The sequence below is a fragment of the Ustilaginoidea virens genome, chromosome 3, assembly GCF_000687475.1.
Source record: "Ustilaginoidea virens chromosome 3, complete sequence".
Lineage (NCBI taxonomy): Eukaryota > Fungi > Ascomycota > Sordariomycetes > Hypocreales > Clavicipitaceae > Ustilaginoidea > Ustilaginoidea virens.
The window spans coordinates 820,970-847,420 of record NC_057318.1 but is presented as its reverse complement, the minus strand read 5'-3'; the positions used below and the strand labels follow the sequence as shown (position 1 = coordinate 847,420).

At 56.7% G+C, this 26,451-nt stretch overlaps 7 protein-coding genes across 7 annotated transcripts; 3 read left to right on the top strand and 4 right to left on the bottom strand.

Annotated features, from left to right (window-relative positions):
* Nucleotides 1–1,161: 1,161 nt before the first annotated feature.
* Nucleotides 1,162–3,828, bottom strand: UV8b_03501 (uncharacterized protein; the record flags this gene model as incomplete). Its single annotated transcript, XM_043140999.1, has 4 exons — nucleotides 1,162–1,319; nucleotides 1,404–1,998; nucleotides 2,123–3,282; nucleotides 3,378–3,828. 4 exons carry the CDS (start codon nucleotides 3,826–3,828, stop codon nucleotides 1,162–1,164), a joined length of 2,364 nt encoding a protein of 787 aa, XP_042996933.1.
* Nucleotides 3,829–5,362: 1,534 nt separating this feature from the next.
* UV8b_03500 (uncharacterized protein) lies at nucleotides 5,363–6,570 on the bottom strand (the record flags this gene model as incomplete). Its single annotated transcript, XM_043140998.1, has 3 exons — nucleotides 5,363–6,251; nucleotides 6,336–6,395; nucleotides 6,461–6,570. The coding sequence occupies 3 exons, from the start codon at nucleotides 6,568–6,570 to the stop codon at nucleotides 5,363–5,365; spliced, it is 1,059 nt and encodes a 352-aa protein (XP_042996932.1).
* Nucleotides 6,571–8,613: 2,043 nt separating this feature from the next.
* UV8b_03499 (uncharacterized protein) lies at nucleotides 8,614–9,288 on the top strand (the record flags this gene model as incomplete). Its single annotated transcript, XM_043140997.1, has 3 exons — nucleotides 8,614–8,824; nucleotides 8,904–9,004; nucleotides 9,085–9,288. The coding sequence occupies 3 exons, from the start codon at nucleotides 8,614–8,616 to the stop codon at nucleotides 9,286–9,288; spliced, it is 516 nt and encodes a 171-aa protein (XP_042996931.1).
* A 3,428-nt stretch (nucleotides 9,289–12,716) lies between these two features.
* Nucleotides 12,717–15,728, top strand: UV8b_03498 (uncharacterized protein; the record flags this gene model as incomplete). Its single annotated transcript, XM_043140996.1, has 4 exons — nucleotides 12,717–12,808; nucleotides 13,981–14,721; nucleotides 14,800–15,039; nucleotides 15,131–15,728. 4 exons carry the CDS (start codon nucleotides 12,717–12,719, stop codon nucleotides 15,726–15,728), a joined length of 1,671 nt encoding a protein of 556 aa, XP_042996930.1.
* Nucleotides 15,729–18,125: 2,397 nt separating this feature from the next.
* UV8b_03497 (uncharacterized protein) lies at nucleotides 18,126–19,856 on the bottom strand (the record flags this gene model as incomplete). The annotated part of the gene is made up of 2 exons (XM_043140995.1): nucleotides 18,126–19,595; nucleotides 19,815–19,856. 2 exons carry the CDS (start codon nucleotides 19,854–19,856, stop codon nucleotides 18,126–18,128), a joined length of 1,512 nt encoding a protein of 503 aa, XP_042996929.1.
* Nucleotides 19,857–21,580: 1,724 nt separating this feature from the next.
* On the top strand, nucleotides 21,581–24,139 carry UV8b_03496 (uncharacterized protein; the record flags this gene model as incomplete). The annotated part of the gene is made up of 1 exon (XM_043140994.1): nucleotides 21,581–24,139. One exon carries the CDS (start codon nucleotides 21,581–21,583, stop codon nucleotides 24,137–24,139), a length of 2,559 nt encoding a protein of 852 aa, XP_042996928.1.
* Nucleotides 24,140–24,748: 609 nt separating this feature from the next.
* On the bottom strand, nucleotides 24,749–26,056 carry UV8b_03495 (uncharacterized protein; the record flags this gene model as incomplete). Its single annotated transcript, XM_043140993.1, has 3 exons — nucleotides 24,749–25,572; nucleotides 25,650–25,783; nucleotides 25,953–26,056. The coding sequence occupies 3 exons, from the start codon at nucleotides 26,054–26,056 to the stop codon at nucleotides 24,749–24,751; spliced, it is 1,062 nt and encodes a 353-aa protein (XP_042996927.1).
* Nucleotides 26,057–26,451: the final 395 nt, after the last annotated feature.

The following is a 26,451-nucleotide window of genomic DNA, read 5'->3' as shown; positions in this document are numbered from 1 at the left end:
TATCGCAGCAGGCATTCGATGTCTATACTAGTCGCTATATATTGCACAAGGTATCTAATATCGTACGCATCTCCGGGGTACTACAGTAGACATTTGTCGCAGCAATCAATCCATCATGAACCCATCAACGGAAGCAGACCAGCATTCACCAGCCAGGCTACTTGCTGCCTGGGACGTCAAAAAAACGCGCCGCCATCCGACCTAGTTTGATCGGATCCGACCACGAAACAGCATATGTCGGAAGCACCACCAATCGAAGAGACTTGAAGACGAGCTCGCCGTTTCATTTCAAAAAGAAAAAAAAGGCGGTGAAATCCGTTGCTCTCGCACGCAAATATGACCGGTAGCAAGTTGGCGAAATCATTACCGGTTGATTAATCGTGCACGAATGTGTGTGAAGAGGAGAAGGGGAAGAAAAAAAAAAAATTTGGAACGACTCCGGTAAATGTTCGAGAGAAAAGGGGGGCATCCCGCTCCGCATCACGTGAGACGGATCCACCGGCGCGCCTATGAAAAGGAAATTTTTCGCTCTCGCACTCCTTTTTCTCCTCTCTCTTGCCACGACCGACCCTCGCTCAGCTTCTGCTTGAACGGTAAACCTTGGGAATGTTGGCCAACAGAATTTGACCAAACAATGGCTTGTGGCAAGCACAGCCATGGCTTTGATGCTGCCTTTTCTTTCTTTCTAATTTGTATTATATTTCTGGGGAGAAAAAGGCGAAGCCGTTGTCGTTTCCGCTCGTGGCTGCTGCCCGATTTTGCCAGCTGCTGCTGCTGAAAGTCTTGATTTCCAGGGCTCTCCTGCGAGAGATGCGTGTCGCTGAACCCACAATTTGCCTACAACATGCTGCTTCCGATGCGCGTGCTTGTAACTTTACATTTTCGTTCGTACGTGGGAGAACAATCCAAGGTCTAGACAACCTGCCCGCTCCGCCCTGAAGCCGTAGACACAAGTGAGGTTTCAGGACTAAAATCGGGCAAACATGCGTGTTCCTGTCGACATGTCGGATTTGCGCGCTTGTTCTGCGCTGTCATCCCTCGTGGTTGGAGAGCCATCAGCTGTGCGCTACGCAAAACACCAGCCCCAGGCGGGACTTGCCGAGGTGCAAACAGTCTCCATTGCTACATGTACGCTTACGGCTCCCCCGTGTTGGATAGTTTCTATATTTGCCCCCCAAAGGTGGCGTTCTCGTTGGTAAATGACAGTAAAAACTTGGCCACCAGTCGGCCAGTATAAATGACGGAGCTGTCAATAGGCTGTTTGCTCTCGCCTCTGCTCACGATGACGTCGTCATCGGACAGAAACTGCAGATCTCGCCCTATTTCATCATCACAAGGGGTCAGCCACCGACAAGACGCGGTATTTCTCCAACGCCACCACAACCGAGTCGAAGCAAACTTACAGGCTTCCCCGTGGAAAAGCTCTCTCAGACCCTTGACCATCTCCACCGCCGGCCCGTCCAGTTCGTGCTGCTCCTCAAAGCTGTCGTCAAACAGCGGGTTGAAGCTCTTGACGTTGGCGTCCTTTGCGTGCGTCTGGTAGATGTTGTGGAACTGGTACGCAAACTGCTTGAACGGCAGGTTCTCCAGCTCTTTGCAGATATCCAGCACGTAGCCCTGCTTGTATTTCGGAGGCGACGTGTTCCTCCGATCGATCTCGTTCTGCGCGACGACAAAGTTGTCGGCCGTGGTCTCGACGGCCTCGATGAAGAGGCAGAGGACGAGGAAGGCGGCGGTGCAGGGGGCCCAGTCCCGGCGATGCTTGGGCTTGAGAGACTTGGAAAAGAGCTCAAAGAGGAGCTGCATCTCGCGCATGATGAGTTCGTCAACGAGGGCCTTGACCTGCCGGGCGAGGACGCGAGGCGTGACCCAGGGGCTGTTTTGGGGGACAAGCCCCGTGGATTGGATGGCGAGAAGGGATTTCCGGGTGATGCACAGGTGGCGCGTCATGATGTAGTGCATTGCGTAGATGGACAATGCGCGCTTGACCATTGTCGACTGGTGATGTTTGCTTGACGGTTCAGCTCGTGTGTCAAACCAGAGATAAAAAAAAAAGAAAAATAACAGGGGAGCCATGCGAATAAAGGGGGATAAGGGGGGGGGGGGGGGGTTGTCAACGTACGTCTGACTGCTTGGCGTACGTCTGCACAATCTTCAGAATCCTCATTGGCAGCTGCGTGCTCCGCAGCGACTCGGTAACCTGCTCGGCGTAAAAGGGCTCGCTGATGACGTCCTGGATGTACGCCTTGACTCTCTTTCTCAGGTCGTCCCTCTGCGCGCTGGTGCCCAGCTCGATGCCGATCGGGGCACTCCCGTTGGACTGCAGGTTCGCCCTCCCCCGGTCCGGAATCATATGCCAGTGCTGCAAGACGTCGCACGTGGTCGCCGTGAAGAAGTTGGCCCGGACGCTCAGCACCGCGCTGAACCTCGAGCCCGAGAAGAGCTCGACCTCGCACGCGCGCTCCGCCCCGGCGACCCGGAACCCGCCCACGCTGTCGCGCAGGAACCGCGCCATCTCGGGCTTCCTGAAGTGCGCCCGGATCAGGTCCGGGAAGAGCACGGGGATGAAGTCCTGGAACTGCCAGCAGACCACCTGCGGCACGTAGAGCATCAGCCGCTCGCAGTGCCTGCACGGCCGCTCCTTGTCGCACCTGACCTTGCGGCTGTGGCAGCAGAAGCAGGCGCCCAGCCTGCGCACCTGCAGCGCGTTCTCCTTGGTCTCGTGGGCCAGCGGGCCCTTTCGGCCGCGGTGCGTGGCGTGCATGGCCTCGAAGCATTCGAACGGGTTGGGGCGCCCGGCATGCGCGCTGATGGTGTTGGGCGTCACGATGACAAACTTGTCCGCCGTGGACTCGGCCTTTTTCTTTTCCACTTTGCCCTCCTTGCAGCGGCGGAGGGCGAGGAGAGACTTCGTGCGCAGTGATGACGAGGACGAAGACGAGGATAAAGACGACGACGGCGGCGGCGGCGGAAAGGATTGCTCGGCCTTGATGGGCGGCGACTTTGGAGAGGACGATGACAAGGCGGACGAGGAGGACGGCGTGTTGGTGGTGGTGGTGGTGCTGCTGTGCATGTTGGCTGGAGACGGGACGACTTCTTCGAAAGGAACCATGTGCGTGCTTGCTGCTGCCGTTGGGCTGTGAGCGTTCCACGACGCCATCGCCGCACCGGGATCAGGCTGGAAAAAAGGCTGGCTTGCAAAGTTTTCCGTCTGGGCCATGGGGCCCTGGTCCGCAGGAGCGAAGAAATCCGGCGGCAAGCTCGCCATAAACGGCGGTATACCTACAGGCACGGTCAAGGTCAGTCCGCGAAACTTGCTCCACGACCGCCCCCGTCGTCTCTGGTCGCCGCGGCCCGCCCCGCCGGTGGTGATTTACCATACAAGTCCTGCTGCGTCAACCTGCCGTCATGCCCCCCAGGAAATATATACTGCTGCGGTGTCACGAACGAGGTATTCGCGGCGGCTTGCGCACCAAACGCCGTCGCCGTCGCCGTCGCCGTCGCCGCCGCAACCTCGTTGGGATCGCCCAGAGAGGTCATCGGATACTGGTCGTTCTGGCTGCCGGGAAACAACGTCGCCGCCGGCAGGAACATCGCCTGGTCCATGTCCACCGGCGGCGGCGGCGGCGTCAGGTGCGCATGGCCGACAATGGCATATCCGCTCAGGCTCCCGCTAGCCGGGCTGGAGAGGAACCCGACGGATCCAGAGGCCGATGCGCCGCTCGAGTAGTCGACGTACTGCCATGACTCGTCAGTGTCGCCCGCAGAGTCCAGGTCGAAGTCGTAAGGCGAAGAACGGTCGGACGCGCGAGAGGTGACCGAGGCCATGACGGCGTGCTCTATCCTGCGGCGCCAAGGGACCGGTAACCGATGCGGCCCAAGGAGATCGTACGACGGACCGCCGGACGACGCAACCGATGGCGGGCGGTGTTTTTTCTTTCTTAACCCCCTCACTCACTCACGCCTAGGTTGGTGGTGGCGGAAACGGTCGGCGGAAACGGTCGGTGGTGGGAAAGCCGCGCGGTTGGTCCAGTCCTGCGCGCAGCCCAGGCTAGAATTTGGTTGAAAAAAAGAAAAAACATCCAAAACGAAACCCCGGGTTTTGTCTGATGATAAGGTGCGGATATTTCCCAGAGCCCTGGTTGCGCGCGCGGTTTCCTCGTTGCGAGAAGGCTGCATCGTCGGGGATAGATACGGCGAGTTTTATACGGGCTCTGTTCCCGTAAACCTGCGGCGTCTCGTCTCAGCCGACTCGCGGACATGGGCGCTATGCCGAACTGGAACACCGAGCGACAACGTCTTGCTCCGGAAACCGACTGGGGTCTGTCTGCTCGGCTTGCACGGGAGGCAAGAAAAAGAAGGTTTGAGAGAACTGGGCTGGCCATACGGAGTGCCAGAGCGACTCCACAAACCACATTGCAGGTGCAGGTGCAGGCAGGTGCAGGTGCAGCTGGGTGCAGGTGCAAGGTGCAAGGCGCAAGGTGCAAGGTGCAGCTTGGGGGCCATAATTACCCGGTGCCGGTGCATCGTTCAGCCCCCATCGCCGAGGCGGCGAACCCAGATCAGAGCCGGCTTCAAGGGTGCGTACCCATCCACCTATGCCGGCGTGTTGACACCGGACGGAACTTGGCGAGCTGAACGCGTGCTGGGGACTCCGCAATTTCAATTGGATTCAACTCGCGAGCTCGGACGCTGGGCCGAGTTTCTTTTCCGGCAAAGCATACGGCAAAGCATGCGCTTTAATTACACCCTGCACCATGCTCCATGAAACTAACCATTCGTACTCAGCACCCCATTGTCACTACTCAATTATCCAGACAAATGTTCAAGATGGTACAGCCTGGTACTGTTGCAAGCATCACCAGCAGCGATGTGATCCGACTAACGCACGTCCGTCGGCAACTGAGGCCCGAAAACTCATGCTACATAATCAAGAGCACTAAATACAAAATACAAATGCGTTGAGCATCGCAACCGTAGCACGTACAGGACGAGGTCAAGGCAGCCTCTGACCGTGCAAAGGTCCATCCTGACCCGGACTAGTGCCTCCTCTCCAAGAGCAGGGTAGTGGCCAATATCCAGGTTCCAGTATAGACTGTTACAAGACTTGAACGTAACGCATCATTTCCTTCCGGTGCATCATGCATCCAAGATAACAAAACGTGGAAGGGCGTTGGATCATTCGCTTTTCCTCGAAGCCTTGTGGAAATCACTCTTCCAATCGGCGTCTCCGAAGAATAATCATAGCAAAAAAACCCTCCCTCCTTTGGGTAAATTTCACCCCAGATTATCTCCCAATGAAGATCTGGTGTAAAAAAAGAAAACGTGGTGAGTTGTCGACATATTCAAAGTCGCAACAAATTCAGGATCGGAATCGCGCAGATCGCCCCGTGGTGCGTTCCAGGATCCGAGTTTCTGTATCAACGTATAATCTGTCGAGGTATTCCATTGCCGATGCGTCCTTTAGGATTTTGGCCACCTGGATTCCGGCCGAGATGAGCTGAAGAATGTTTCGGTCGTCTTTCAAGGGACGGCTCTGGTGCTTCGCAGCGTGGCGCATCTCGAGTGAATTCTCGAGAATGGTGACAAACTGTTTGATTTGGCCATTGTAAAGCACGCGGGCGGGAATGCGGCGCTTGGTGGCAAGCCTTTTGAGGAGGTAAACCCACTCGGTCCATTCACGGTCCTGCGGTCTTTCCACGGGTCTCATATCCTGCGTCAGCGGAATAGGAAACTGATATTTGGCGACAAAATCAAACGCGCATTGCGAGAGACGGTCGTTGACGCGGCTCAGCACAGCGTCTTGCTCTTGAACGTGCAGGTTGGTGGGGAGGTGCGGCAACTCCCTTTCCTGCATGTCAATCACGTCCTGTGGGGGACGTTGGAGGAACTGATGAGGGCCATCAAACTCGTCTCTGTTGGACGGTCGGCGCTGAGACCCTCGCTTGCCCGTGGATCGTGCCTTGTGGTTTGGGCTGCTTACTACCATGGCATTTTCGACCGAGTAATCCGACACGCTTGGCGAGGCAACAATGTCCTCGAACGAGCCAGTCGGAGAGTATCGCCCTTGGATCTCCCAGGATGGCGGGTTGCCGGCGGCTTGAGGGCCGTTCAGCGCGGGGACCATGACAGAAGATCGAGACGCATAGTTGGACGATGCGGATGACGAGTTGTCCGCTCGCGAGTTGTAACCACTAGACGATCTAGTGGTGGTGCCGCTATGGGTGTAGCAACTGCCGTTGTAGTTCATGCTGCTGGGAGGGATGAGGGTTATTCCACGCGTTCCTGCGTTGGAGGCGGGCCGGGCCGGTGGAGATGCGTTGCTTCTTACATACCTCGGCGTAGCATAAAACCCGTTTGCAAAGCCTGGGTTGCCGTAGTGGTCGGCCAGCCCACTGCAGTCTTGGTCAGTAAGCTGTGCTGACGATCGGATGGCTCGCGGGAATCGCGGGAATCGCACCTATTGGCTTTGTTCCATGGATCTCTGGATATGACGGGGGCTTCATACGCGAGAGTAGGCGGCATTTCTCCCGGAATCATGCTGCGGATGGTCTCTGAGCAATAAGGCATGCAGGGCTGATCCAGAGACGTGGGGGGGTAAGGCTTCAAAATCCAATCAAATGCAGCAACAAGAAAATGAAAGAGATGAAAGAAAACTCCGGATAATAAAGCACGAAGCAGTTATGCCCTTGTTTATGGAAGTTCCACGGTACCGGTATCTCCAGGATAAGAAGGGCCTCAAACAAGTGGCTGGCGTATGGTAAACGATGACAATTTCAGGAATATCCAGATGCGCTCAATCACAAGAAAAAACAAAGTCCAATCGTCCGGGGAAAATGCATGAATCCGACCATCAATCTGGGCAACTATTTCCTGTGGGTGCTGTTGAAGCGGTGTGATGCAACAGGCGGGTGAGCCAATGACCTCATCCAGTGACCAAGTCGGTGAGTTGCAGCTCGTGGGCGCCTGGTGCGCGAGCAGTCAATGCACTGGATTAAGTGCAGAAGAGTCCTTGGACGTCAAGTAGGAATTCTATCCGCCTTTGTTTGGGCAAGCAAAAGAAAAGAAAGGGGACATGGGAGCCTACAGCGAGATCAGGTAGGGGGAGGGGGCTGGGGGTGCGGCGTATGCGCCCAACGTTGGATGATTTCAGATTGCCGTGGAAAGAAGCAGAGTTCCGTGAAGGTTTGAGGGGAGGAAAGAGAGGGAGAGGGAGATTCGAAGACGAGAGGCTCGGCCTCGGAATGTAGTTATATGTTTCCATCGTGACATGGAACAGACGACAAGGCCCAAGGCGCGCGACCCGAAATGAAGGTCTGGCGTGGCGTGGCGTGGCGTGGGCAGGTGCAGGCGCAGGCGCAGACAGCGGGGGAAAGTCAAACCAAGTCCCTTGTCCCCGGCTTGCCAAGTTAGCCCACGGGTACGGAGTACGGAGTAGGCCGTGTGGTGTCTCTTGGGTCTCTTGGTGCCCTAGCGCTTGCCAGCGACGTCCGATCCACGCAGCCCCCTGCATAACTCGAGGGATCAACCAGACGGCTGGCTGGGCTGGGTACATAGCAGATACCAGACAGCTTGTACTGACCCAGCATCCGTAAGCATTACGGAGTAGGGCATAACTCTATACAGAGTCGGGGCAAAACAAAGCCAGAACTTCTAATTTGGTCCGCGAAGCCCAACCCGTCATGGCTGGCTGGGATGAGAGGTTGGGACCGATGGGCAAAAGAGTACTCCGTACCCAGTCCGTCTCCACTTGCGTTCTTTGAACTCAACTTCTTTCTACCCAAAGTAGTGCAGCGCAGCGCAGTACACGATCTTTTGGGACCGGTAAGGCTGCAAGGCGGGTATCTGTAACCGCCCCCCTCGGCCCCCCCCCCCCCCCCCCCCCCACCCGCAACAGTTGGCCCAACTACCGAGGTACCTTGGGTACCTACCTTGGGTACCTACCTAGGGCACTCCATTCAAGCAAGTACCAGAGGTCGACAGTCAACTTCCAATGGTACCAGAGATTTTACCACGATCAAGTCCAGAGACTTTTTGGGGGGCTTCTATAAGATCTCAAGTGCCAGGCTGCTTTCGGCTGATGCCGCTCCACAGCCCCAGAGAGATACAGCCCCAGAGGAAAAGAAGGATTCCCGCACATATCATCCTAGAGGCGATACAAGTAGAACCGTGGCACAAGGCACATCGTCAACGGGGCGATATGCCGAGTGGCCCGCGTGTACTCCGTAAGCAACCAGACTTCACCCACCGGTGGCAGGATTCTGTTTCAACCTGAAGGGGCACACCGGCGCCCGAGTGGCCAATTCCAGAAACCACATACCGGACGACGGAAGGTTTCAGCAGCACTCTTGCGCGCTCGTAGCGCTCGTAGCCCTGCTCGGGTTTGGGTCTGGCGCCGAGACTATTGGCCCAGCGGTCCCAGCCCTCTTCTTTTTTCCTTGTCCGCGCAAAGCAATAGGCATGCCCGTCATCATCCGCATGTGGAAAACGTCACATTAGACCAATGCTACCTTGGGGCTAGCAGGACGGAGTACGGAGTACTCCCTCTGATTATCGCCAGCCCACGGAGTCGGAAATCCATACACGACCAATAAAACAACGCGGCACAAAAGTATGAGAGGTCACTCCAAACACTGGAACAAGTCGCAGAAGCAAGAAGGGCCACAGGACCAAAAAAACATCCGTGGTTCCATGCCCCGACGCCGAGATTCGGACATGACCTCCGTCGCTGAACCGACAAAATGCGGATTGTGGACGCCTGAACGACACCAAGTCCCGAGCGAGCCCTTGTTCATCTCCCTCCCCAACGGAATGTCGGCAACATGTACGGAGTACTCCGTAGACCGGACTGGTTACCCATCAGCTCATCACCCTCATCCTCCCGCTGACACAGGCCGACAAAGTTGGGCACCTTTCACCTCTCAATATGTTGCCCAACAAGCAAGTGGCTTACGAGTCACGGCACAAAAACAAAAGAACTGACGTCAAGCCCCTATCAACCAGTGTTGGTCCAGAAGTGGGAACTCGAGAACCTTGCAAGTTTAGGAACCTTTGAACCCTGAACTCCGTCCCCCTCGGCTACAGGCATGTCAAGAGAAACAAGGACCTTCCCTGAACAAACACAGGGTGTCGGACGGCGGTGACACTCATCTAAATGTCGCGAGAAAATACTTGGGCCGAGGAGAACTGCAACGTATACTTGCTTTGGGCCGCAATGACGGAACAGAACCGCTCAAAGATCGGCAAGGCGCACTACACCGAGCTCCGCCTTCTTCACACAACGTCTAATTACTCATGTACGAGCGTGGAATGGTATCTGTAGGCACCACCGCGCACCGAGCTTTTTATGCTTGCTCGAGACCCCCCCCCCCCCCCCCCCAAAAGATGGCCATGGCTTATGCTTTCGTACCCAGCTCAGGCCGCGTGGATGCCCAGCCCCCCCTACCCAATCGCCCAAGGTTTCAGCAGGGGTGTGGCAGTGAACATGCCAGCTGCAGAGACTTCCAAGCCGCACATAATAAGGAGCGCAAAGATCCGCCAAGTGGTGATGCGAGGCTCGAGACCTGTCATTTTTCGTCGTCAAAGTTTCAGCCAACCTTGGCTGCTTCAACGAGCATGCCGGCCCTTTATTTCTCTTTTTCCCTCGCTGAGCATGTGGGCGGAGTACTCCGTAGGATGAATGGTTCGGCTTTGTTTTTGTGCCATGGAGACGTTACTTCAGGATGAAGAAGAAAAATTACGCCGTTTGCACACCGCCGATTTCCCATCTCGAAAAAGGCCTCGGAGTGTCATGCCAGCACGTCGTTGACCGACATGCTGCCGCCGATACGATGAGAGATTTGCATCCGACGAAAAACCAGGAATCGGACAAGGAGGAAGGGCTCGTCACGTGCTCGTCACATAGGCGGATAACATCCGTTCATGGAATAGCCAAGCCACGCACAGTTGCTTGAGACTCACCGCCATCAGGACCGCATGGCCAGAGCTTGGCAACAGCTCCTCCGTCTCGAGGCGCAAGTAAAATTGCGCCAATGAATCACTGCATCAAGTTGAACACGAGCCTCATCGGGCAAGTGAGATTCATCTCGGAGGTAACAACCCTCATTGCGAGCCAAGAACAGGGAGACTGACAAGAGCGGAAACACCAACTGATGGCTTGGCCGCAGCCTTGCGATTCCACGTCGACGCGATGCGATGAATGATGAAAAGATGAAGAAAAGCAGAGCAAAAAAAGAACAAAGAAAAAAGAAAAAAAAAGAAAGAAAAAATCTTGACTGGCGATTGCAATAAACAAGGCAAGTCGACCGCTGATTGGGCTCCCCATTCCGGGTTAGGTGGTGCATTGTAAGGTGCCCAAGTTAGTCGATAGTCGGCACTTTTTGTCACCGATTTGGGGTCGTGCCAAGAACATGGTCATTTTTGCTACGAATTTCCGGCGGCATTGGCAGGCAAGGCAAATTGTCGTATCCGACCGTAGCATGCTCAGTTGCCCTTGCCCTCGGACCAAGAAAGATGTGTCAGAATCAATGGCGGTCAAGGGATTGATTATCGACGGCACAAGGCAAGGCAAATTATTGGCCATCGTCGTCTCAACCAAAGGGAGTCGTTCTTCGACCAGCCCGCCCGCGCTTAGCGACAATAAAGCGTCGACGTGACCAACTACGGAGTACGGAGTAGTCCGTACCTGTTGTCAATTGAAGTCTTGTCAAGCCCAACCGGGCCAAGCTTGGGTGGGTAGGTGGGTGGTGGAGCTCACAACCACCCATCCACCCATCCACACATTTCCCCACGTGCTGCGCGCCGTCCCGCATCTTCGCCAACAAATCAGAGAAGAGCCGATGACCGAGTGCGAGTACTCTGGGTTCTACGAGTTGTCGTCAGCTGAGCTGAGGGGTCGGAGCTGAAGCGCGGTGCTATGTTGGCAGACGTGAGCACAGTACGGAGTAGGGAGGGAGGCACACACGGGTACGGAATATTTAATTCCGTGTTGGCTTGGCTTGACCAGCGTGACTTGGTATCCTGGCGAGCAAACCCTTGCATGACGGACGCATCCCCGTCGCTGTTCGAGAAGAGCGTGTGGCCGGCCACGTACGGACTACTCTGTAGAGGAGGGAAAACAACTCTGACAACTCTGACAAACTTTGACAAACTCTGCGAGGCTTCGGAGAGGGCGGTGAGGGTAGCACCAAGCACCGCTATGACGGCCACATCCCTGCTCCTGGTTGCAACCCATGCTCTCTGACGTGTTTCTGGGACCTGACTGAGTTATTTCATCCACCCCTGGCAGTTGGCAGTTGGCACGCTGTCCAGTAGTCACTGTCACTGTCGACTGATGATGCCTTTTCATCAGCTGCATCCATCTTTCCTCGCCAGGCTGCCAGCCCCGTCCCGCCCCTACCCTAGGGAGAGCACGTCCTGAACAAGCCCTGCTCTGATGGTTGTGAATGCTTACGGAGTACGGAGACGGTAGCCAGGCCAGAGACGGCACGGAAAAAAAGACGCGGTGGAATCCAGCAACGGCAACGTCAACGGCAACGGCAACGGCAACGGCGGAGAAGCAAACCAGCAAAGTGCGAGGAATCATACATGTAGTCCGTACACAAGGAGAAGAGAGCGCAGGGGGCCGGGGGAGGGGAAATTGTCTCGCCATGCGTCAATGCAGTCTGGTCCGCGCCGCTGTCCGCTGGCCCCGCCAAGAGTCAATTGTTTCCGGCGGTCCCCCACTGGCCAACCTTGGCCAGCCCCCAGCATGCATGTGCACTGCTTCGCTGTCGGCGGTGTCGGCGGTGTCGGCGGTGTCCAGTGATTCCCACCTACCCACCTTCCCACATGCACCCCCCCCCCCACCCCTTGCCATCGCGTCACAGCTGGCGCCATGCGCGGGCCAGTAACGTGCGCAGAACTCCGTAATGTGCGCTTCACCCGCCTTGGCCTTGCTCTCCTTCTCCACCACCAGGCCTGCCCCTCTCGACTCGACGCAACTTCGAGCCATCACGCACGGGATACCGGTCACAGCTTCATCCCTGTCCTACGACCGAATCGCTGGCACGTCGCTGGCACGTCGCTCGCAATCACTCGCCATGAGTCTGCCAGCGCATCCATGCGGGCCCCCGGCCGCCCTTGTCAGCGGCCCTGCCTGGAACTCTGATGCGTCCGTCGACAGGCCATTCCGGTGGGGCCACGCTGCCGCCGCCTGTCTGTCTTGCCTGTCTTGCCTGTCTTGCCTGTCTTGTCTGTCTGTTTGTCTGGACGCTGATATCGCCGTCAGGCTTCCACCCACGACAATAAAACCCCATGCTCCCCATGGCCCGACCGAAAGCCTTTTCCCGTCCGCAATTTTCTGCCCAACCTTTCCAGCCCGACGCCAACAACCGACACCTTTATTGCCTCTTCTTCTCTTTACATTCCTCCCGTCTGTTATTCTGAATCATCCGAGCACAGAGACGTCTTCCCGCTCCAACTACCTTACCTCCTGCCTGACCTTGCCACAAGAGAAACAGCCCAAAGGAATCCCTCCCAACCCCCCGGTCTCTCTTTGTTGTTCCCAAATCAACATCAGGACTTGCCTCGTTGCAACACTAGCAAAGGCATCAGGCACCCAAGGCCTTGCCACCGGGGACGCGTTCTGCTTTGCCACTTGACTTTGACAAGTTGATCTAATTCCGATCTACTGGTTTCAGGGTGTTTTGACTCCATAGTCTCTTACCCAGGATACAATGCCAATTGCTCTGGTTGTTCCACACCCGGCCAACATGCCCGGTTACAATAACACAACAGTCAACCTCGATGAGGTTCAATCACTTTCTAGGTACTGTTTTCCTTCTATTTCAGCTTCCTGGATGTAGCTCCCGTCATGTTGAGTGGACAATCATGTACTTTTTCCTTCTGTCCTTGTCTCTTTCTCGTTTCCCTTTGTTCGCTTCTTTTCCCTGGATTATTTTCTATTTTCCCGGGATTTTTTCTTTTCTTCTTGGAAATGTCCATTTTATACCAGGACTTGCACACCCCAACCCTATTGGGATCGGACACAGGACTTGCCCGAGCCGGGCAAGGAAAACGAACAATTGCAAAGGACAGAAATACAGCCCGCTGTATGATGAGTAAGGCATGCTTTTGTGCGGATTCAAGCTCCACAGGAATCATCCAAGCAACCGGGATTGTCAAGTCTACAATCATCTTCTTCTCTGGTTCCATGTCCCTTCCCGGGATCCATGGCATGGCACCTGATGTACTCCGGAAGTACTTTCGTCTTCGTCCCGCGGGCCAGGATCTCGGGTTAGCCAACCTGATCGACTTCTGACGATGGGTAAGCGTCTGTACGAATGAACTTCAAGTTCTCGCAATCTAATTCGATTGCGTCGCAACCGCGCGCCGTATTTTTCTTTTCTGTTTTGTTTTTAGATTCCGCCGCTTCCACACTGGCTGTCTCCCCGTCAATGATGTCGTGAGGACTTTTGATATCGCCGGCTTTATGACTGAGGATTCCATGAAATCACCTTTGGACCTGGTATTTTCTTTTATCTTGAAAGCATTCTTTGGCCCGACTTTCTGCACTCTCGTGGAACAAGTGCGGCAATGGAACCAGCACGAGTGGAACGCCATCCTGCATATGGACATACAGCAGCTCTGCCACTGGACTAATTTTGCACCCGAATACCTCGACTGTCATGCAGGATGAACCTTCCAGTAACCCGAAGCCACACGGCATCAACAACTCGAATCTCCAATGACGCCCCATGGATATATTACCTGGAACTTCCGGAGTCAATAACGCCTTGGTTCAGAAGCTGGTTTGTGACAACCGTCCCTTGCGTTTCCGTTTCTACGACGTGGACTAATATACTCTTGCAGGGATCAAAGTTGATTATGGCTTCAAACTTTCTTTTCGTTTCAGTTTTTTGATTTTCAATGTGTCGTGCATTTCAACTCGAAAAAAAAAACACGTAGAGCTTGACGTACTGACCAAAGCCGCGATTACAGCTATCATCAGTCATCAATGGCCTCAAATCCCGCTGGCATGTTTGCTTTCACTCAAGCGGAATCTTCCCCAGACCTGTTGAACGGGTCATCATGGGCAACTGGAGACGGCTCCCAAAGCTTTCCGGAGTACCCGGACAATGGATCTACCCACTCTGGAGAAGCCGAGGACTATCTTTTCACATCGGGCCAAACCACGCCCAGAGGATCAAGGCTGGAGCACGCCCAGTCCATGGACTCGGTTTGGGTCAGCCCGAGAAACACTTCACAAAGCTCATCCATGGCACAAGTCATGTCTAGGGCAGATTCGAGCCGATCGTGCGGCTCGTCTCTCTCTCAATCATCCCAGATGAGCAGAGGTCATGCGTCCGCTTTCAGGAATATGCCCCATGCTAGGACCGCTGCCATGACTGGAACCATGGCCGGGATGGATTCTTGCCTTTTGGTAACTGCAGACGCACATGCCGTGCCGTCTCAGATGTACTGGCCTGAGCTCAGCCTTGACATGACCATGGCTGCCCCGGGTGCCTCCTTTGCTGTAGCTGATTCCAGCAGCCCCATGCACATGGTTCCTGCTCACATGCACTTGGGTCCTGAATCGGTCTTGCCAGACAACTCCTCGCCGGGGTCATGGGATTGCTTTTCTAGCTCCATTTCTCGTACTTCCTCTCCCGCCACCGTTGATGATGTATGGTTGCCCAGTGCAACAAGCCCCAATTCTGATATTGCTGGGGATTCCCCAAGGTATGTCGAACACGGTTTGCAGCATCCTTTGCCGAGACGTCATTCTCACATGTTCTTTTTGGTTTCTCCTTTTACCAGTGCGGAACGCAAGGTTTCAATTGCGACAGACGTGAAAAAGGAAATTTCGGGATTTGAAGATGGCCTGTCTCTTCCCAGCGGATTTCATCTTCGTAAGCAGGGAAGTGACGGTGAATCCTCGGCCAGGGACCATGAACTGTACAAGAATGCCGCACCCGGGCCCGATGGTCTCTTTCACTGTCCTTGGGAGGGACAAGCGAGCTGCAACCACAAGGCCGAGAAGCTCAAGTGCAACTACGAGTAAGAACACCGGCCCTTTTCAAGCGCACGCCCTGCTGCGGATGAGCAAGAAGACATTGACGGCAAAATGAACTGACATTTTCAACATTAGCAAATTCGTCGACTCTCACCTGAAACCATACCGCTGCAAGGCTGACTCCTGCGAGGGCGCTCGCTTCTCCTCAACTGCTTGCCTGCTGCGACACGAGCGCGAGGCCCATGGATTGCACGGACATGGCGACAAGCCCTTCCTTTGCGTCTACGAGGGCTGTGAGCGCGCTGTTCCAGGCAGCGGATTCCCTCGTCAGTGGAATCTGCGAGACCACATGAAGCGCGTGCACAACGATCACGGCAGTGCTGGCGGCTCGCCTCCATCCGGCACCAACGCACAGTCCACCAAAGGTCGCAAGAGAAAGACGGAGGGGGCAGAGCCCCAGAATGGCAACCGCAAGGCGACGCTCAAGTCGATGCCGGTGGCAGATTCCAAGCAGACGCCTGCCAAGCCACTCCTCGAGCAGTGGCTCGACCAGCGACGCGTGGTCGAGGAGATTGTCCGCGGCCTGAACAAGCCAGATGACGCCCGCAGCTTGCAGCAGATCGGCGACGTGCAGAAACGTCTTGCCTACATGGCGAACATGACCAAGAAACTGAGCTCGGCAGCGTCGGATACTCCTGCGGAGACCAACCGACGACATTACTCTAGTGGATGAGGATGAAGAAAGACTTTTGGTAAGCACTGCCATCCGAAGACGCGGTCACAAAATGGACTAAACTAACATGCAGTTTCTTTTTTGTCTTTAGGGGTTACTCTTGTTTTTTTTTTCAGTTTTATTCTCTCGAAAACAAAAATAAGAATATTGAAGGGAAAAAACCAAGCCAAAAGTTTCGGACTCCAATTGGGCAATACGAGCGTGAATTGCCGTGCCAAGCCTTGCCGAGCCGCCCCGGGCGTGACGGAAAGGAAAGGCAAAGGGGGAATTCGAGGAATGTTGAGGTCTGGCTGATCAAGGGGAAGCTCGGGCAACCCGGGCAAGTTCCTCCTTGTGGAGAAGCGCGGAAACGCGGCTTGCGACCCGGGCCTTTGCCCGCAGACGCAGCCGAAAGGAACCAACGGCGAGAACGGTGGGATGGAGGAAATCCGATGGTGAAATCCGATGGTATCATCTGGGATTGGGACGCGGTACAGGGGTCCTATGAAGAATGGACGCGCCGCGCACGCCGCGCACGCCGCCGGAGAAGCATGAAGCTCCCAGCGAGGAAACGACAGCACAATCGAACAGGGTCCCAAGGGACAGCAGGGGACAGTCGGGCGAAATGCCCGTGCCCTACTTTTTTTGTCGAGGGCGACGATTGCATCCAGACATGTTGTGTTGGTTTTTTGATTTTTTTGATTTTATTGATTCTGTTTCTGCTTGTATTTTCCAGCATGGGGATCTTTTATTATTACTGCTATAATTGTTATTATTATTGATTATTTTCTCGATTTTCCCATCTGGTAGTGATGAAACAGGCACGCGGAGTCGTCCCCGAGGCAGCTTGATGCGAGGCGGCTCCGCGGGACGGGACGGGACGGGACGGGACGGGCCACGCCACGATGTCATGGGCCGCCGAGGCCGGGGGGTGGATTGCCGAGGCTGCAGAGCTGGTGGGCCGAGGCCAGAAGAATCGAGGGAAGCAAAGGGGCGATGGAGGACTGCCTTGCAAACTGTGGACTTTGCTGACCGTTTTGATGAGGAAGTGTTTAGCTCGTTTTATATTATAGTGCCTTGAGCTACAGTACCATGTTAGGTTTCAGAGGTGGTGGAATACGTCGGTGAAGGAGGCTGGCAGGATTTAGCAAGGATGCACAGGGGATAGAGCCTTGATGGATTTTGCGGACCGTTTCGATGAGGAAGTATCTAGCTTCTTTTATATTATAGTGCCTTGAGCTGCCATGTGAGGTTTAAGAGGTGGCGGAATACGTCGGTGAAGGAGGCTGGCAATATTTACAAGGATGCACAGGGGATAGAGCCTTGCTTTATGAACTGCAGATTGTGCGGACCGTTTTAAGAAAGAAGTATATACCTCCTTTTATATTATCGTGCACTAACTACTATGTTAAAATGAGGAGCTTTGCGCGATACGCTAGTAGAGGCCGGCGAGAGGTTCGCTCCAACATTGACGTCGGGCTCACTCATGCACCCCGATGCTGCTCTGTCGACGCCTAGACACGGGGGCCGCGACGCGTTGCGGTGCTCTTGTCTGGCAAGTTTTACAGGTGAGTGCCGAAGCGGTTAGCTGCACGCCAGGCGGTCGGGGATACAGCTCTACTGCATGGCTCGCTGTGTTCTGGAGAGAGAGCGGGAAGGGGCTGGCTGGCTGCATGTACGCCGTTTCTTGCTGGCCTCGCCGTCAATGCATTGGCAGATAGCCAGGCGGCGCTCGCTTTCCCTCGTCACTGCGGGGCCCAGATCCGAGTATGTGCGTCCAGACGCGCTGGAGTGCGCCTCGCGACCGGTTGGCTGCTTACATATGAAGCAAGCGGCGTTGCGGATACTACATTGTGCTGTCGCTGCACGACCAGCCGGTTCAAACCACTTCACAAGACTGCACGCGCGCTGGGTGGACAGCCGCGCGGGCCTACCGCCCGAGGCCGTGCATCACCTCGCGTATCAAGTACATTCGTGCCGTGGAATTATCAAGCTAGCCGTGGCTATCCTTGCTGTACGGTCGTAGGTCGTCTTGCATATCCATTCGTACTTTCCAACGTAGCAAGAGCAGCCGTGCTTACAGGACTACATTCAAGGCATACATTCGTGTGCGGGGCGACCTGCAGCCTGGCAGTGGTGAGGATGAACACGGCCGTCTGGCAGGGCAGCACGGCAACAAGCAACGGCTGGGCAGGCGCACCGCGACGTCGCCGGTCTTCCGGGAAGCAAAAACCAGGCCGGGCTGCAGGCGTCCACGCAGTTCAAAGACGGGGCGTAACCTAGATTCATCCATTCGTGCAACACCCACCCCCTTTGATATGGGTATCCGGAGCCAGAAAAACCAAAATGGCCGGCATGAAGAAGAAGAAGAAGAAGAAGAAGAAGAAGGAGAAGAAGAAGAAAAAAAAAAAAAACAGGTCAAAAGTAAAAGCTCATTCCCGACTTGGATATGACGAATTCGCAGCCCAGATTCGCCTTCGCCTCGTGCTCCTTGAGCTGCTGCAGGATGCTGTCCCCCACGCAGGGCCCGTCGTCCAGCCGCTCCTTGACGTGGATGATGACCACCTTGAGCCCTTGCAGCGGGCGGGCCAGCTCGAGTGCCTCTGGGAGGGACAGCTCGTCGGTGGGCGTGGCCAGGTGAGGCGTGTGGGCGCCGTGCTCTGCTGCGCTTCCGGCCGGCCGGGAAGCCGTCGGCTTGGCGGATTTCGGAGACACGGCGGCGGCGTCGGCGGCGTCGTCGTCGAGGTTCGGCCGTTTGCGCTTGCGCGTGTCTGACGCCCGTAGCAGGCGACGCGCCGAGTCGACCTCGTCGGCGAGCACCTGCATCTCTTCCATGATGAAGCACGGCTTAAGGTGCCCAAACAGCCGGTCGTTGCTCTGCGAGTCGTCGTAGCTGCATTCGATGAAGAGGGCCGTCAGGGTCCCCGCGGCGATCTTGGGCGCGGCTTCCTGCCACACGCCCAGGTTCCGCGGGTTCAGGGAGATGCTGTCGGGCTCCACGTCGCCAAAGATGAGCACCTCGCGGCGGTGCGACTGGTCCTGGATAAAGTATGCGCTCGAGTCGTAGACGCAGTACTTGTCCAGCTCGCCGCCGCTGCCGCCAAACTGCGGCGACGGCGACGGCGACGACGACACCGCCGCCGCCGCCGCCGTCGACAGGGCCGCCTGGCTTAGCAGCAGCGCTTGACCCCTCGTTGCCAGCTGCGAGCCGACGTGGCTGTGCAGGTCCCTTCGCGGCGTCTGCGACGACGCGTCGTGGCTGCCGAACCGGGGCGACGCGCCCGACGCCGACCCCCGGTGCGAGTGTCTCTCGATGCAGTGCCCATGGCTGACGCCCAAGGCCTTGACCAGGAGGCCGTCACATACCTCGACGTACCCCTTGCCCGGGCCGTTGCCCAGCGCGGGGCTCCCGCCCTCGACCAGCCGCAGGTAGGTGATGAGCCCGGCGCCGTTGTTTTCGTCGCTCAAGTTGGGCCAGATGACGTTGTTGAAGACGTGGTTCTTGAGCGCCTGGATGGTGCTCGGCAGGCCGGCCAGCTTCTTTGGCCGGGTTCCGGGCAGGCCGGCCGTGTTGACGACGAATCCCGAGATGTGGTCGAGGTGCGGGTGGGTGATGAGGTACGTGTCCACCAGCGAGCGGGTGATGTGCGCCGCGTTGGCCGAGGCCGAGGCGTGCGGCAGATCGAGACCGGCAAAGGGGCCCCTGGTGAGCGTGAAGGGCGGCTTCGCCGGCAACACGTCGGGATATGCTTCCTGGACGAGCCGGGCCACCGCCGACAGATGCACGCCGGCATCGACAGCCACGATGGACCCCTTGGACCAGTTTTCCGCCACGGAGCGAACCAGGAGTGCTGTGACGTTGGACTCTTCGGGCCCTCCTCCAGAACCCTGCAAGAAACTCGCCCGTCAGCACAACAACAGCTTTCACGACAGGGTGGCGAATGGGGGGATGACGGGGACCCAAGATCCCAGCAGGTCCTGGGGGGAGGGGGGACGATTGTGCGAATGCGCCTTTCTTTTTGGTAAAAAAAAAAAAAAAAAGAGGGCACACACCTATCTGGAGCAACAAGACGCTCAATAGACTTTGCAGTGATCCGGTCAACGTACCAGTACAATGACCTGCAAGGCAGGATCTGAGAGTTCAGCCATCGCGGTTGCGTCTGGCTGCCGGCGACCAGCCGGTACCGGTCCGCACCAGCGTCCGTATAGGACGTGGCGACTCCAAAGAGAGAGCGAGAGAGAGAGAGAGAGAGAGAGAGAGAGAAAGAGAGAAAGAGAGAGAGCGATGCAAAGGTCAGGGTGCTGTTTTGCGCACGATGCGCTCGCTCTGCTGCAAAGCGCCGACAGAAGTCTGAGACTTCGAGGCCCATGCGGCACGGCACGCTCGCGGCTCCCGATGGAGTTTCACGTTGAAACGGCGCACGTGACGCGATGGGATGATGCAAGTTGCCAACTTTGTGCTACTCGGTAGCGCGCCTTAAGAACCAGCCGTGGATGTATGTAGTGGGGCTCGTTCCGACGGTCGGTCTGACGATGGGTGGCTGATCTGACGATGATTTGACGTTGAGGAGGTTCGGGAGGCGACGACGCCCCGCAATCCCGCCCTCTTGTTCAGCCCAGCCGGTGATGCATAAGAGGATCAGCGAGATGATGGATCGGCGACCGGAAGAGGCGGGCGTGAGGTTTGTACTCTCTATTTATCCGCATGGCGCTTGGCTTTTGGCGGCGAAAAAGCCAGGTGATGCTTTGGCTGGACGGGCTGAGGCAAACTTGCTCAAGCAAGGTTGAACAGGCAAAGACCAATTGACTCGCAAGACCCTGCAGCTGCAGGTTCGCTGTGGCTTTGGGGAGGAGACTGGGGCCCACGCCAAAGCTCAAGCTACGTGGTGATTGGGGGAGCCGGGGCGCTCGAGAATCCGCTATGAGGTCTGGAAGCTGGTCGCTTCGAGTGCCAGCTGCTAGCAGCCTGGCACTTGTTGGTGGCTATTCGTCCAGACTCCAGGCACCAGACGGCAGGCAACCAGTGGCCGCCATGGCCCCAGCTTCGGCGATCAGGTGCGGCCGTCAATGCATGCATGCCTATGTGTGCTGTTAGGGAAGCCCATGCCACCTGCTTGCTGCCCCCTGCTTGCTGCCCCCTGCTTGCTGCCCCCTGCTTGCTGCCCCCTGCTTGCTGCCCCCTTGCGGGTTGATTGGTCTGGCGCCTCGTGTCGCTCGATGGAAGACCAAGATTTTGTTTGACTTTGGGATTATGTTTTCGCAACCAGACTTGTTTGCTCCTCTCGCTACGGAGTAGAGTAAAGTCCCCCAGCTGCCAGGCAGGGCAGTAAGCTGTCCAACCAGACAGCCTTCTGGAAGGGCCGCCAATAGCTGATGCCTCGGGCGGCGCCGCGGCGGTGAAGGCTGGGGGCAGCTGAGCAACGTGCTTAACCCCCCCCCTGATACTGTGTTAGGTAAGCCGGATTTTTCTTGTAGTGGACGACTTGCGCACCACCAGCGACCGCCTGCCGCTGACCAGTTGACCTCAAGAAGCTTGACCCAGTCTCCAGTCTCCAGAAGAAATTTCACCGTGGGGCCTTTTTGCGTGGGATCCAGCCGATGCGGGTGATTCATTCCTCTCCCTCTTCAGCACCACTAAACATTCGCTGATGGAACAATGGGGTGCGACGTGCCGACGCATCTCCGTTTCTCCCTCCAACCGTTTTCGCATCTCGTCAACACTCCTTAGCTGGGCCCAGATTGCTTCTCTCCATAGTCCATCCTTCACTTGTTCACCCCGTACCGCAACCAGGGTCAATGCGGCTCAAGTCTGCCGTCTACCGCCAAACTCGATTCGACCGTCGAGCCCTCGAAGATACCACGAGGCGACAACCATGTTATCGACCGTTGAACTAGCCACGGTTCCGTCGGCCGATACCCCAGGAGCGTGTATTCACTTCCACCATGAGAAGCGATCCTATCTCTTTGGACAAGTGGTCGAGGGCACTCAACGCGCCTTTGTCAGCCGCAAGATCTCCTTGGGAAGAACTGAACAAGTGTTTTTGAGCGGAAGCGTTGGCTGGGAGAAAATGGGAGGCTTGATTGGCTATCTGCTCAGTGTTGGCGGCGCTGTCGATGCGGCAAAAGAGCAGTCAAATTCAGACAACATGCAAAGGAAGCAAAAGGGGAAGAATTCCCTGAAAAGCCCGTCTCATCCCGGCATCGATGTCCACGGCGCCGACAACCTTTGTCACATGCTCGCTGCTTACCGAGCCGTCAGTTTCCGACAGTCTGTCAGTGTAAGACCACACGAGTCTAGGCAGGATCCCCGGAGTGCCGATCCGACCAACACAGACCCCGACTGGGAGGACGATGCTATCCGGGTTTGGAAAGTCCCAGTAAAAAGAGCTCGGTCCAGCAGCCCAACAAAACGCCGACACGAAGAGATGTCAAACAGCCATGTGGACCACGACTCGACAGATTCTCCCCGACCGAAGCGGCAGTCCACACTCTCAGATCCTGCCGTTGCCGAGAACATAGTGGAGCGGATAATGTTCAGCGGAAGCTTCAATAGCAGACCAGTGCTGTTACCTCGCAAAGTCCGGCACCTGAAGCCTACCGACATAGCTGTCTTGCGCAAGGGTGGCATGTTGAAGCAATACACTGGGCCCTTTATCTCAGACGGCCAGGACCTTCCCAATCCCGACGAGAGAGCCTGGGTATTTCCGAAACCGGGTGATAGTGGCGAGGCCGAAAAGAACGTGAGTCCCTTGGCCATCAACCACTTTCCCTTGGAAAGAACGGCCTATAGCGAGATATCCATGTCCTACATTGTCAAGTGTCGCGATCGAAGGGGCAAGTTCAACGTTGCCGTCGCCAAGGAATGCGGTGTGGAGCCCGTGGACTTCAAACTACTCATCGAGGGGCAGCCTGTGGAGGGGAAAAACGGTAGGATTGTAACTCCGGAGATGGTGCTTGGGGACCCCATACTTGGAAAAGGCATCATTGTTGCAGACATTGCGTCCTTGGACTTTCTTGACTCATTCATGGAAAGGCCGGAGTGGAGGACGCCAGAGATGATGGCAAACATTTCCGTCATGTATTGGATTCTCGGCTTAGATCTTGACTCCGATGTTGCCTCTCGGGAACGGATATTACGCTTCACCGAAGAACATGCCCAGATGAAGCACGTTTTTTGCTCTCGAGAAACCTGTCCAAACATGATTACGCACACTGGAGCCGCGGAAATCCAAGCCAAGCTACGGCGGATCGATCCCCAACGATTCCCGCTGCCCAAGTTTGACAACCGAGTCCAATATTCGGGGCCGCCTTCCGGCTCCCCGGTCGAACTGGGCCGAGCCGGCATGAAAGTGCAGCTCATGCCGAGGTTGGTCTTTCACGACCAGGCCGTGGCTCCGTTTCCGGATCTACTAGGCTCAGCTGCATCAGTTGATGGGGATTTGATCGCCCTGGCTGAGACGGCCAAGGCGCAAGCTGAGGACCCAGAGTTTCTAGCCAGAGTCGAGGCAAGTGAGAAGGACATTCCCAACAGAGACGCCGAGATCATCCCTCTCGGAACCGGGTCGTCTGTGCCAAGCAAGCATCGCAACGTGTCGGGGACGTTGATCCGAGTCCCCGGGGTCGGTAACTATCTGCTGGACTGCGGCGAAGGATCACTAGGTCAGATCCGTCGCCTGTTCCATCCCGAAGAGGCGGCCGAGGTGCTCCGCAACCTCAGGTGCATCGTCATCAGCCATTTCCACGCAGACCACCACATGGGCACCGTGTCCGTCATCAAAGCGTGGTACGAGCAATCGCTCCGAGACCAAAGCTCCGCCTCCTTGGCCATCTCCTGCATCGGCCGATACCGCGCCGTGCTAGAGGAGATCTCCCAAGTCGAAGACTTTGGCTTCCATCGTCTCCGCTTCCCCAACTGCGCCGACACCAACCTTCGGGACGACCGCGACATCTACGTCGTCGCCGCCAAGGACCTCGGAGATGAGAACTTTGGTCTTGCGGGCATCAAGCGCGTTCCCGTGCCGCATTGCTGGCGCTCCTTTGCCACGGAGCTCGAGCTGGCCTCGGGCTTGCGCATCGCCTACTCTGGCGACTGCAGGCCCTCGAGCGCCTTCGCGCAGGCCTGCAGGGGCGCGCACCTGCTGGTGCACGAGTGCACCTTTGGCGACGACAAGCAGGACCACGCCAAGATCAAGAAGCATTCCACCATGGCCGAGGCGCTGGGCGTGGCGCGCGAGATGGAAGCCAGGCGGACGCTGCTGACGCACTTTTCCCAGAGGTACTCCAAAGCGGACTCTTTGAGGAGGGAGATGGTTGAAGGCGAGGAGCAGCACGTGCTGCTGGCATTCGACATGATGAGGGTGAGGCTGGGAGATTTCCAGGTGGCGGCTTGCTACGTCCCAGCTGTTCAGCGGCTGATGGAAACGATGGAGTAGGGGACGGGATGCAAGCAGGTTGTACTTGTCATGCCGCTCAACAAAAGACTCGACCTGCTTGGCCGCCAAGCCGGCAGGCCATTCTGGAAGAACAAACTGTTTGTCGGTTCCCTGGGCGATGCTCTGTTGTCTGCGGGAAGAACTTGCGGTGCAAAATATATGCATATATATATACATATATATATATATATATATATATTTGTAAACTAAAACGAACAATGAAAAAAAAAATAAAGGGGGGAAAGAGGATTGACTCCTTCTTATGCGCAGCCCCATCATCATGCTGGCCAACGACACTGTTTCTGACCGTTTTTTTGGTAGGGAATTGCCCTTTCCAGCATGTGAAATACACAGGCTATTCTATCAATGCGTGAATCGCTCTCTCTATCGTTGCGGTCATGCTTTTCGCTCCCATTGCCTCTGCCTTGCCTGCCTCGCTCTGCCTCGCTCTGCCTCGCTCTGCCTCGCTCTGCCTCGCTCTGCCTCGCTCTGCCTTGCGCGTTGCTCTTCCCATCTGCTCCAACTTTGCCGAACCGGCCCGGGACATTGGCCAATCCATCACAAAGAGGAAAGAGAGAAAAAAAAAAACCCCCGCACATCGTGCCCCCTCTATAACCCCCGATTAAACCACACCTTGCCATCGCTTCCGCCCCTGCCGTGGAACTCGGGCTCCAAGCTATCCGCCGAAATCTCCTGCTGCTGCGGGAACACAGCCAGCGCCAGCGGCAGCACGGCAAAGGAGGTGGCCGCAATCAGGGCCAGGTTCAGGCCGATGGGAACGCCGGCCGCCAACCGCGGCCTGGCCTTGACAAACTCGCCCTCCATCAGCTTCCTATACCAGGCCTGCTTGGTCTGCACGTGGTACAGCACCATGGGCGGGATGATCATGATGGGGCTGCTGTTGAAGACCCTGCTGGCGGCGGTCTCGTACACGGCCAGCCGGGCGGCCCTGCGGCTCCTGCCGAGGGAGGGCACGTCGCGCTCCGACCTGCCCTGCCGCTGCAGCTCGCGCTTCTGCCGGTCCGACAGCACGGGGCGGACGTCGATGCCCGTGGCGATTTCGCCGCGGCGCATGAGGTACGCGTTCAGGGCGCCGGCGGTGGCGACGGCGGCAAAGGGGACGAGGCGGCCGAGGATGGCGCGCGTCGAGGGGCGGACGCGCAGCCGGGGGACAAGGGCGTTGAGGCCGAGGGCGACGGAGCACGAGGCGGAGACGGCGACGGCGTACGACTTGGCGAGCGTGGCGGCGGTCATGGGCGACGACTTGTTGGCGTTGGCGGTGTTGATGGCCACGTTGAGGGACTGGTTGGCGATCTGCCAGGCTATTATGCCGGGGGTTTGCAGGCCCGGCTGGAGCATGCCGGCCGTGACGATGAGGTTGGTCAGCACGAAGGAGGACATGCGGAACGGGAGGAAGACGGGCTCGCCCGTGTCTGGCGAGCGTTCCTGCCAGTTAGCATGGGCCTTGCACAGGAGTTGCGCAGCAGAGCGGAGGGGGGCCGCGGCGCACCAGGATGGAGAGTCGAGTCGACGACCTTTTTGGCGTGCCATAGCTCGGGCGTCATGCTGTCCATCTTGCCCGTCTTGTAGTCCGTCACCAGGGCCTTGGCTCGCTCGAGGCCGCTTGTGCCGGCCAGGAGGGTGCTGAACCGCGCGTCAGTGTCATTTCGGGTGCGGGCCATGGGCTTCAATTTGCGCAGAAGCAGCATGCCATTTTCTTTTCTTTTCTTTTCTTTCTTTCCTTCTTTTCTTCTTTTTTTTTTTCTACCCCTCGTCGCTAGTTCGCCTCGGGGACGCTGTGCACAGCTCGTACCTTGGATCCGTCAGGCCGGCCGCATGCCTCACTCTGCCAGAGTAGGTGCTCAAATCGTACTGCGAGACCGGCAGCTCCCTGCTCCCAGGCAAGGACGCGGACATGGCGCTCCAAAAATGCGAGCGGCGGGTCGCAGAGGGGCTCAATTGAGAGGCGAAGGTGAGGCCACGACGGACGGATAAATCAGCGGATAGTGCAGCGGGTTAGGTGTTGAGGGACGAGCTTCGAAACAAGCTTCGTTTCGGCAATTGGCGGCGTAGGAAGTAAGCAAGTATGTATGTATGTAGGGTGAAGCCAGCCGCAGGCGGGAGGGGCCGATGTCGGCTGATTTGTCGGTGACACACAGCATTGCACCGACTGGGACGAGACGCTTGTCACTGATAACGCTGCGGATGCCGCCCTGTCATTGGGCCATTCCGGCGTTGAATTGATAGCATTTCAATGTTTCTTAATTTGTCTTGAGCAACATCAGGTTCAAAGGTACGTTTACTGCTCCGTC